Source organism: Scomber japonicus, chromosome 8 (genome assembly GCF_027409825.1).
Source record: "Scomber japonicus isolate fScoJap1 chromosome 8, fScoJap1.pri, whole genome shotgun sequence".
In the NCBI taxonomy this organism is placed as follows: Eukaryota; Metazoa; Chordata; class Actinopteri; order Scombriformes; family Scombridae; genus Scomber; species Scomber japonicus.
Window position 1 is genome coordinate 24311586 of NC_070585.1, and position 12592 is coordinate 24324177.

General features: G+C 39.3%; 1 protein-coding gene across 1 annotated transcript; it reads right to left on the reverse strand.

Annotated features, from left to right (window-relative positions):
* Window positions 1–4909: 4909 nt before the first annotated feature.
* Window positions 4910–12323, reverse strand: LOC128362943 (probable E3 SUMO-protein ligase RNF212). The gene is given in 12 exon segments (XM_053323813.1): window positions 4910–5144; window positions 5687–5756; window positions 6751–6805; window positions 6934–7015; window positions 8228–8288; window positions 9232–9296; window positions 10111–10170; window positions 10260–10318; window positions 10880–10936; window positions 11177–11251; window positions 11398–11459; window positions 12215–12323. Coding segments are annotated over 12 exon segments (906 nt in total). The 3' UTR covers window positions 4910–4993.
* Window positions 12324–12592: the final 269 nt, after the last annotated feature.

Consider the following 12592-nt stretch of genomic DNA (forward strand, 5'->3'; position numbering starts at 1 on the left):
TAAAAATTTTCAAGCTACTCATGTTCCTTCTTCTTGATATTGCTGTCACTTGGGATTGCTACGTCTATCACCACTCCCTTCTTCTGTGTTTGTAAATCATCACGTCTAGTTGGTTAGCCATCACCAGTTTGTCAGTCTGGATCTGGAAGTCAGGATCTTAGCTTGGTCATTCTCAACCACCTTTGGAGGTGTCTTCCGTTCTGACCTCAGGATTTCCAGCCCATACTCAGTGTAGATGTTCCTGTACACTATGCCAGCCACTTGGTTGTGGCGTTCCATGTATGCTGTTCCTGCCTGCATCTTCACAGGAGCATCTTTGCAAAATAAAATGGGCCACATCCAGCTTCTGAGATCTACTCAACGTGCTGTGAGACAGTGCTGTGTTTTTGTATTCACTGAATTCACTGTGGCTCAACAACAACATCCCGGACTCTGCCATTCAACTTGACCGGCTAACGTGTCACCAAGTGGACAGTCCTCAGGTTGAGGACAGTAAGACCAGGGGTGGCAGGGCCTGTGTACATAAGTGATGCATGGGGTTGTGATGCTGCAGTGGTCTGCAGACATTGTTAGCTTCTACCTGCCGAGGGAATTTACAGCCATCTTGTTAGTCGCTGTTTACAGCACCTACAACAATCATACCAACATGGAAGACTTCACAGAGAAAGTGACGGCTTACATCACCAAACCACCAAATGCATGAATGATGTATCTGAAACCAGGACCATCACCACACAGGCAAACCAGAAGCCATGGTTGACAGGGGAGGTCAACAAGCTACTGAGGGCCCAAAATGCTGCCTTCAGAGCTGGCCATGTTGCAGAACTGAGAACAGCCAGGGCCAACTTGTCCCGGCATCAGGAAAGCCAAAAAACAATTCACAAGGAAGATAGCCAATAACTTCAGAGACAGCAGAGACACAAGTTTGTGGAAGGGGATTCAGACCATCATGGACTACAACCCCCCACCACAGATGTGTGACAACATCTCTTTACTAAATGGACTCAATAACTTTTTTGCAAGCCTTGAAGCAGACAACCCCTCACCTGCACAGAAGACACCTCACCCTTCTGATGACCAGGTGGTTTTGTGCCTGTCTCCAGCCAGCGTGACGAGATCTCTCTGCATGATCAGTGTCCGCAAAGCTGCTGGTCCAGACAACATACCTGGCTGTGTGCTAAAGGACTGTGCAGAAGAGCTCTAAGATGTCTTCACGGATATCTTTAACATCCATCCATCCATACATGCTCCCTACAGTTTGCATACTAGGCCAGCCGGTCCACTGGTGATGCAGTCTCTATTGCCATCCACCTAGCCCTGACCCACCTGGACAAGAAGGTCTCATATGTGTGAATGCTGTTCAAAGACTTCAACTCAGCTTTCAACACAATCATCCCCCAGCAGCTAATCCAGAAACTGGACAGTTTTGGCCTTAACATCTGCCTGTGCAACTGGTTATTGGACTTTCTTACTGGTAGACCACAGGCAGTTTGGGTTGGCAACAACGCATCCAGCAACATCACACTGAACACAGCCCCCCCCCCCCCCAGGGATGTGTGCTCAGCCCCCTGCTCTTCACCCTGCTGACCCATGATTGCACAACAAAGCACAGCTCCAACCACTTGAGCCAATTGATCACGTGATTGTCGACTTTCGGAGAGAACACACCCAGCACCATCCTCTGTCCATCAATGGTGCTGCTATGGAGAGGGTGAGCAGCACCAGGTTTCTAGGTGTGCACATAACATAGGACCTCTCCTGGACCAACAACACAGCATCACTGGCCAAGAAAGCTCCCATCATGTGCTCCTTCTATGGTGGCATCATTGAGAGCATCCTGACCGGCTGCATCTCTGTGTGGTTTGGAAGTTGCGCCTCCTCCAACAAGAGAGCCCTCCAGGACATAGTGAATGCAGCAGGGAAGATCGTTGGTGCCTCACTCCCCTCCCTTTTGGACATCTACATCACATGCCTGGCCTGTAAAGCACTCAACATTGCACGTGACGCCCCCCACCCCTCACTCAGCTTCTTCCATCTCTTGTTATCTCGGAGGAGATACCACAGCCTTTGGACTCACACCTCAAGACTGAAGAACAGCTTCATCCACCAGGCTGTGAGGAAGCTAAACTCTCTCTCCTCCCTCCCCCCTCTGCTTTCTGCCCCCATGAAAACTTGACCCCAACAAACTCTCACCTCTGCTAATACAGAAACTAGTCTACCCCCCCCCCCCCCCCCCCCCCCCCCAACATATACACACACGCCTACACTCACACACACACGAACACAAAACAGCACAAACCACTTTATTATTATTATCATTATTTATTTTTATTGTTGTCTACCTCACTGTCTGGGAGAAACATAATTTCAATCCTCTACACGTCCTGTACATGTAGCAGGATTTACAATAAAGACATTTGAACTTGAACTTGAAATGTCTTCCACTTTAACTTTGTGGCTTAGTAATATGTGTTATTAGTTGTTTGGTGATTTGTTGACAGGAAAACTAGAGAATATAACCTTATCCTTTAATAGGCAGCTTTTGTGTCGTTGTTATATATGGATGATTTTGGGAGATTTTTGCCATGTGATGGCTATAAATTGCTTTTAGGGGAAGAGAAATGCTTTATAGCATGCCTGGATGTAAATGGAGCATATTCCAGGAAATGACGCACCAGGACGCTCTAGACCACTGGCGTCCGACCTTTTTGTGACCCCTTGTGACCTCTTGTCACAGGTGAGATATGAGTATAGCTATGAGGTGTGACCAGTTCGACCTCCCTGGTTGAAAGCCTGTTTCAACGTTGACTGGTTGGGTGCGGTCTGAAGTGCGCTCTGATGCATTTGAACCACAGCCGACAGTGATGTCAAAGTGTACTGACATACCCCAGAGTGCACTTCTGCATCACTGTCAAAAGGTGAGAAGTTAAACTACTGGGCATCAGTAAAACTTGGACTCTCTGGGTGAAGTTGCTCTTTAAAGTTTGTTAAATTATGAAGTGGTAAAACTATTCAGCAAGTAAAAGATAAATTAAATATTATTTTGTGCACAAGACATTCAATTCTTCTTCTTTCCGCTCGTTAATCATTTAATGACACCTCAAAATTATCTTGTGACCCATGGGAAGTAGTTTTGGTATATTTGGCTTCTTTGTGGATCAATATATAAATATAAATATTTAAATAAACCTCTCTGTTGCTTTTTCTTGTTACTTGTCAAACAAGAAGGTCTTCATTGGTCTTCTTTTGCTGTTTTCAGCCTGATGGGCATCACAGATTATACACTGTAGGCCTACGCAGCAACACTTTCTGCACAACTCAGGAAGACAAATAGCTCCGGTGTGAAATCATTTAGTTCATGTCATGTCTTGCCTGGAGGGGATTACACTTACAGCACCAAAGGTTCAAGACTGAAATACTGAGTGACAAAGTGTGAAATCTGGATCAGATTAAGTGAGAAGCTTCTCTCTCACACACAGAAAGATGGAGATGGAAAGGGAGAGACTGAGAGGGAGAGAGAGAGGGAGGGAGGGGAGGACAAGCTGTGAGAACACGCTGCTGAATAATTACCACTGACATCAGAATAGTTTTCTTTAGCTCTCTGAAGTGGCAGGGCTCATTTGTACAGCCTGGAGCCATACAGAGGTGTGTGTGAGTGTGTGTGTACAGAAGAGAAAGTGAGCAAGTGAGAGATAAAAAGTGTGAAAAGTGAGATGGAGAAAGTGTGTGAGGATCCATAAGTGTAAAGAATTATATGTTATGACATTTTAAAAAAGAAAGAAAGAAAGAAAGGTGCAACACATATGTTGCTGGTATTGTGAAAGCTACACAAGAGATGACCCAGTATGTGTGTGTGCGTGAGGGAGAGATTATTCTGATTTAGTCTTCTCCCTGTCAGTGTGTGACACCATGACAGCTTAGTCTGCCTCAGGGAGCCATTTCTCTCTAAGTGGACCTTAAAAAACAGGAAACGAGTTCAAATCTCACTGAAGCGCAGAGGAGGATCAGGCCTACTGACTCTCTACAATACTCTAACTTCACACACACCCACACGCTAGTAAGTGCCTGAATATAGCGTGCACAGACCTAGAACACACACACACACACACAGTCACACCTGAGCCCTCTTCAATAGACACCATTCACCGCCCTGACAATCAGGGACAATAGAGGAGGAAAAGAAAAAAAAACGTAGGTCGACAAACACAGAATCTACCTGTCTGAACACATCTGGACGTCCTCACCACCCGCTTCACCACATCAGCTTTTCTTTGCTGCGATGACTTCAGGTGATATCATGTTTCTATATGGCTACACTTTTCTTTGCCTTCACTTGCAGCTGTTTTGTAACACATTTGAGGGTGAAATCACAAGTCAGAAGTTACATCCAGCAGGCCGGGAGTTTTTTCACTACAGCACTTGTGCCCTGAGGCTTTTTGAAGTATGACTCTGTCAACCTTGAAGTGTACTCATGCCTTCTTGTAGAACCCAGTAAATTGACATATTTTTTGTGAACATAATCCCAGTTTATCTTTGTAAATTGAACAGGTGCTGGTGTAGCACGTCAAACTGTGCTTTCGGATAAAGGCTTGTAAGACTCTGCTGGCCTGTGGGTCTCTCTGCTGGATTACTGCAAGTAATTCACTTTCAAAATAACTCGACTAAATAATTATGTAAACAAATAACCTGTGACTACATGAACAGTCACCATCACAGAAATAACTGTACTCAATTTCATCTGCAGTATGATGTCAGGTTGAATCATTTTAATCAATTTAAATGTACAATTCAACACCACAGAATCTGAGTTATCAATACAATATACAATATAATAGATTCAAGCTGAAAACATTTACTTTTACTTGTGAATTCAAGGTCATTAAAACACAACACACAAACAAGCTGGTGACTCATTTTTGGTCATGAGACACATAAATACCTCAAGAAACATGTCAGTGGTCAGGTGTGGTTCTTCTAGAGGTTTTGTGATAGTTTATGTGTGTGTGTTTGTTAAGGAAGGGGGGCCGACCAGAGAGGACATAGAGGAGTGTCTGAAGGCGAGCGGAGGTTTGAAGAGGGGAGACTTCCACCCAGAACTCAGGCCATATGACATGTCTGGGGTCATCGGCATTCCTTGGAAACGACTGGAAGAGGAGAAGAGGGTGTAGTTGTTTTTCAGCTTATTCCTCATATAGCAAATTTAATTAATATTTACATTCATAACAACATTATAAACTAATGAGAACAAAAGGTTGCTTCTGTAACCATGGTTCAGAGAGAGATGTTCTCACCAACTCCAAGCTGCTCCGAAAACTGTTTCCAATTAAGGTTAACCAGAGAGGCCATGCACACGGGGTGCTTCTAGCCATGTGATGCCACATACCAGCCATCAGTAATCAGAGCAAAATCAACATAAAGTTGATTGCAACCTTCTAAGTTTCCAAATTCTCCATAACTTAAAACTACTATTTGTATCAAAATGCAGCGACTTAAAACTCAGACACTTTTGCATGTCAAAAAGTATGCTTGTTGGAATAGTGACACACACATTGCTTCACTTTACAAAATCAAATAATTGTATCAAATTTAGCTTTGACCATAAACAGCTACTGTTTAATAGAAAGTTAGGATTATTCTACATTACTTTAACATTAACAAGATGCCTGTGATGAAGGAGATGAGTCACCTGACTGTGGCTGAGCGTGCTGAGTTGTTGGCCAGTGTGTTTTGATTGGATGATCTGTGTGAGATGGTGCCTAAACATAACACCGGATAGATCCATGGTTAATGCTTCACACAAGTCATGCAGATGATAATGGCTTGTAACAATTTTAGGAATGCATGAGATGTTTCAGGATCATTATAGGCTTATGTGTCTCGCCTTCACATGAGCTCTCTGCAGGTTTTATTTGGAAAATCTTTGAGGAAGGCAAGATAAATGAGTGAGTCATTTTCCAGAGTAATTAGTATCTCACAGTGTTCACTTCACACAAACTTACAGTAGAGGTTACTTCCTAAAAGGGAAAAACATCTACGGCATGTTCACAAGCCTGACATACAGTTATCTCTATAATAAATGGCTCATGTCATCCTTATCTTATAATAACCATAAATGAAATAAACTGTAAAGCATTTTAAACAATCCAATCAATCTACTGCTGGTTAAATATTATGATTTTCTTCAATACAATATTTATTTAACCAAACACTCACACAGACATAGTGAGTAGCTACACAATCCATAGCAGCATTTGAGGTCTGTCACCTAATTTATTCCCCACAACGGAAGTCCGATCCCTTAAGAGACTAAATCACATAATCAGAGAGATGAAACTCAGCAGAAATAATTCTAAACATAACAAAAGACAACATCTGTATTAGTTTAATCACTGTGGGTGGTCAACCACGGGGTATATAACCCCAAAACACAGGTTGGGTTGCAGGATGGTTTTGTCAGATGATTACAGTGCGATTATGTCTGTTTCAGTGTGGCACCTTATTCATAAACGTGCAATTCTAGACACATACTTTCATCAGAGGAGAGACAAAGACACACAGAGGCTTGATTGTGTTATATCCTAGGTGGCATAACATGAGATTTCCAAATGTGTCTTCAGTGTATACACATTTAACAAAGGGGGGTGTCGAACCACTAAACCTAAAATTACCGGTATAACACTCAGACTACAGTTCTTCCTGTAATTAATACCAAAAACAAAGGTTTTATAACAGGGAGAGTAGAGCACATACCCATTAGTCCATCTTGTGGAGGACTGATTAATGACAGTCTGGGAACAGTGTTAGTCTGAAAGAGAGACACACAGAGAGGAACATCGCAAATCTGGGCTTTTTATGTGCTTTTTCTTTCAATACTTTTTTCCCCCTCTATGTACTTAAGTCATAAATTAAATTTCAATGCTGTATGTTCTTCACAGAGTTCAGGTATTATATTAAAACTATAATGGAACTCACTTTCCTGAACAGACTCCTTTCATCCACCTCCATGTTTTCAGCGCTGCCAGACAGGAGAGCACACTTCATTAGTCCTGTTGCGTTCAGTTGGCTGAACACTGCAGTGGTGACTGAGATTTTTTTTTGTGCACCTAGCAAAATTTCTATATATGCCGAGGTGTGATAGACATTGTGTGAAATACTGACACTTTCTCCTTCAAGAGGAATGTAAAACCCATTTCCTCTCACACTTCAGTAAATTACAGGTATTCACAGGAATCAAAAACAATAATCATACTGAACTTTGAGCTCAATCCACTACAACAAAAACATACATTTTACAGGCCTCACATACTTTGTTTCAAAATGTCTTACTTTGAGAAACAAATGCAAAATTCAGAAACAATGCAGATCAACAGTAGATTAACACCAATTGATCTACACAGAAAACAAAAAAAAGTATTCATTTCCTTTCTAAAAAATATAATTCTGACAGTAGAATTATAATCAATAATTGGTATAATATTAGGTTCATGTTTCTTCATTATATAATACTTAAGGTTAAGGTGATTATCTTACTGAAAAAACTATAGATTTCTCCAAAGCTTGGGAAACCCTGCAAAATACCATTGGTCTTAGGGCTTCTCTAAATTAAACTAATTATTATTTTTTTAGACTTAATCAAGCTTCTAATTAAAACAATAAGGTAAGTATAAGTAAAAAGGTACTCAATTTACTTTTAAAATATTTAAATAAAAAATTAATTAACCCCGCTGGAATGGTAGTAACACTGCAAATGGGGTTAATATCCGCTATCCATCACCTACAGTGCTTTCGCTCAGTAGAAGAATCTAAAGGCGCTGGGGATAAAACAACATTTACGCTATTAAACTCGGGCAGCCAATCAATCCTGTGTCAACGGTGTCTAGGAAACCCAATAGGGATTCCTGACTAAACCCAAGCAAAGCTGCGCTTATTCAGGTGTGTGTGTGTAGATAGCCGCAGGGCAGGGCAAAGCTATACAGCAGCTAAAGCTAACATAAGACATGGGGGCTGAACCTGGGATATAGCTTGTTTGCTCTGTGGAATACCTCCTACATTCTCTCCCTCTTATCTAATAAGGTCTGGGGCATGGTGTTAGGTAAAGAAGGGCAGAGTAAAAAAAACAAAGCATGTGACAGGGTGAAGGGAGAGCAAATCAAAGATGAACTGAGATAGACAGAAGGTTAATGATGTGAATAAATATAGTGAAAAGTTAGAAAGGGATAATACTCACATATTAGTAGTTGAGGAGTGTCTTGAAAGGGAGATTGGGGAGTTATACGGGATCTGTACGACTGAAACAAGAAAGTGTAACACACTGTTAACAACCACTGTATCATGTTATTAATGAAGTGGTTATCCAATGAATCTATGAATATACAAGCTGCTAAATTTGCCTTTTGTTCCTGAAAGTAGCCCATCATGCTTGGCTATGCATTTTTATCATGCTGTAGTCATACTGGCCACACTTGACCATCATAACAAATCTTAATGTTGAATCCTGTAGTGTAAAGATTCATAGATGTAGTGTATTTGTATTTCTTGAAGTGATTTAAGTGAAGTACACTTAAAATCAGAAGTATAACACTGTCATGTTTGAGAGTCTGGATCACAATATTTTTCCTACAGTATAATGTTTTGTAATATTTTTTTTAATTCTAGTCAACGGTCTCACCTGTTATCATCTTTGGTCAAAGTTGTAGTCAAAATTTCAGCAAATAACACAAACATTTTTGAATATCAGTCACTCAATATGAACAACAGTAATAGAACTCTGAGTAGAAACTGTTTAGGTTTCTGAGCCCAATTTGGACTTGGTCTTGACTACAGTACATCATCATGTACTTTATATAATAATAATAATAATAATGCCTTTTATTTAAAGGCGCCTTTCAAAGCACTCAAGGACACCTTACAAGGCACATATGACACAACAACAGTACATCAAACAATATAAATCAGGTAACATTTAGTGCAAAGATAAAGAATAAATATGAATGTGACTACAAAGTGCATTAGTACAATAAATAAACAAGAACGTGATTGCATAGTCAGTGTGAGACAGAGTAGGCCACTCTGAATAGGTGAGTTTTCAGGCGGAATTTAAAGGTGGAGACAGAGTCAGAAGTTTATATCATGCATAAGCACAATATATTTGGTCTTTATAAATAATAAACACACTAATATGGTGCCATACACAGTACAGGGTTTTTCTATATATTTTAGACTGTTATTTACCCGACTTATGTCCTTGTGGAGTATGGGAACTGTGGCTCATCTGGGCCACTGATGAAGCTTTAGCACTGAATGTGAACAGGAAAAAATCAAGTTTCATCAATTCCCGCAAGAGATAGAGTTGTTACCTGGATCTAATACATAGTTGTCCGTTTCAAATCTCAAATAGGATGATAACAGAGGACCATTCTCCCCTAAAGGTGACCTCAAGTCAAACAATATTTAAATATTTCAAATACTTTTTTTCATCCCTTTCAGTATGTCGACTTTTAGTTGTATTTTACACAAAATTTAAAAAGGGACTTAGCTGCAGCCCTCACACATGATACTGTGGGTGAATGATGGAGATCTTCAGGTTATTTGTACTTAACTTGTACTTAAATACTTTAAGACATAGCTTTTCTGGCAACTTAAAAATTTGACCTGTTAAACTGTTCCAAGCCTGGTATTAAACAGGCCAGGAATGGATGTGCCAGGAGCGCCACCTAGTGTAAGAGGAGTAGTAACACCAAGCTAGTTGTAAATAACTTGATATGCTGAGGTGCTTACAATCCCACAGAAAACACACCCTAGCATTTAATCCCAAATAATTGCCAATTTAACCTCCTTTGATCCTATATAAGTAGACATAGATTTTTTTTAAAGGTAATCTAGTTTGTGAAACTGTTAAAGATGTAAAGACTGTCTGATTAACCAGCATAATAGCTCTTAGTTATATAAGTATATAAGTATACTTAGTATATAAACTTGCCAGCACAAATCAAATTTACAAGCGTTACCACACTGATTGCACTAAAACATTTTTAATAAAGTGAAGATGATAAGTGTAATTTCCATTATCAGAAGATAACAGTGTGTATATGTAATTGGGTTATGCTGTACCTCTGATGCTGAAGAGAGTTTTCCAGTTTAGTGATGTAGGCACTCTGTTCATTCAGCGTCCTTTGACAGGAAAAAAAGGAAACTAAGAAAGGTAGCCAACTTTTCATGAACTAAAGTTAAGGATTTCACATGCTGCTGATTTAACTTACTTTGTCATCTGCTGCATTTCTTGCTTCATCTTGACTATCACATCCTCTAGTTTCTCATTCTGTAAGGTTGGTTAGTGACACACTAGTAAAGCTGGTGCAACAATATTATCAGTAGAATTTAGTATATCCATTTTAGAGAGCAATTACTAGAGTAAGAAACTAATGCTTTCAACATGGTTAGTGGGTTAAAAATGTCACACAGGCTTTCAAAGTATAAATATTTTTTGAATAGCATCAAATAGGGCTGGGCGATATGGACATAATCAAATATCACAATATTTTTCACTAACTACCTCGATATTGATATTGCAACAATATTGTAGGGATAACTACTGGTGCTTTCACAAAATATTGTACACAACAAGATTTTTGATGATTAATAATCAGTAATGTTGATATAATGAGTAAGTGGGAAAAGGCAGATAATAGAGTAGCTTGAACAGTCTGGTAAATTCAGATAATTACATCAGTTTACTCTAATCCCGCCTTTAAAAAGCAGGAAAAGTCAACAACATATCACAATATGTCTTGAACATGATCTCTAGTCACACATAACAATATCGATATAATATTGATTTATTGCCCAACCCTAGCATCAAACCTCTTTCTCTCTCTCTTACCCTTTTCTGATAGTGAGACAAAAGCCTCTTTTGATGTCTTGCCTGGAACATTATAACCTGAGGAAAAGTAAGACAACATTATGAGATGTCTGTAATAAGTTATATAAAAATACACATATATGCATGTATATAAATAACTTTAAAAACTTCTAGTACACAAATCATTTTAAATTGAGTAACAAACAGTTGTCAATGTTTCAAATATTCTAATAACTGCATCTTAACACTATCATGTCCAAAAGTCATCAACTATCTGTTCATTCAGTCATGTGATGTGAAGAAAGAAAATGACCAAACTTTGTTGATTTCCGTGAAGTATTTATTTGCAACAAGGTTGATGTCGGAGAACAGGGCCTTCACCTGAGAGCTGCTCTGAAACAAAGAAAGACATTTCTTGTCAGTTGGGTTATTAAATCATGTCAATCTGTTTGAGATGAGATTTTTAATTGTGGTGTTATCACATGCAGACAAGTTACATGAATATATAATTTAAAAGATGAAAAATATGAGATGCTTACTTTGTCAGAGAGAGGTGATACTTGGCATTTGGCCTCGCATATTAAACAGTTGCCTTGCTTACCTGAAACCAAAAAAATACAAAAGAATAATTCAATTCAATCTTTATTTCAGACCAGACCGGCCCATAAAAACACACATACTACATAAATTAAGGCTCCTTAAGGCTCATATCAAATTACAGTATCAATTACTGACAAGCACTGAACACAAAGTGAAAGTCAACATGTTTTAGACAGAAACCAAATTGATGTGCCAGCCCTGGGTCTATCCCAGTGACCCAAAGTAAATATTGTTTAACTTGAGAGTTTGACTGAGATGACACCCATCAGAAACAGAGTGACCTATTTATATTATAACTGGTTTAAAAACTGGTGTCAATCTGGGATTAAGGGTCATTGGGTACTTGAAGGATTTATTAAATTATTAACATTATAATATTAAATGTTGAATGGTGTAATTTATTTCATTTGAAGAGTGATGGAGCATGGCTGGATGAGAGATTTCATTTTCCTCTCTATAATATAAAGGGCAAGATCAAACCCAATTTGACGACAAGTACTCAAATATGGATTCCTCGGGGAAATATAATTAAAGAGGGAGCTTGTTTGTGTCTATCTGAGGGGGTTTAGTGATGGGAATATTTAATTAAAAGCTCCTGGTTGAATGATCTGCCTGATTTGAGTGATCAGATGTGCAGTATCACCTCAAATCCGATAGATGTCCCTGTTTACTCACGATTTGACCTGCCCAGATACTTCCTAAACATCTCCACATCAATTGCTTTGACTTCACTTAGTTATTTTATTGTGTGTCCACCTTTCTGATAACAAACACTGCAGATGACATGTCCGCAGGATGTCACAGCCAGTCTGCAGTCAGCACTGGGGGGAAGAAAGCAGGAGTTGCAGCAGATCCAGTAAGACATGTCACAACCTGCAGAATAAATGTTAAAAAAAAAGAAAATGAAAAAGATAAAGTTAACCAGCCAGCAACTTTCCAAAGGCTAACTCTTATCGTTAACTATGGTTAGCTATATCAGCTAAGTGGCAGCATTGGCACAACTATCACATAAAGTAAGTTAGCATTACATCTTTCTAAACCCTTTTCTGTTATAGCCACCTTATTAACTCCTAATCTTAATACATTTAGATAGATAAACAGTAGATTTGTTACATCAAAGTTACCTACTGTTAT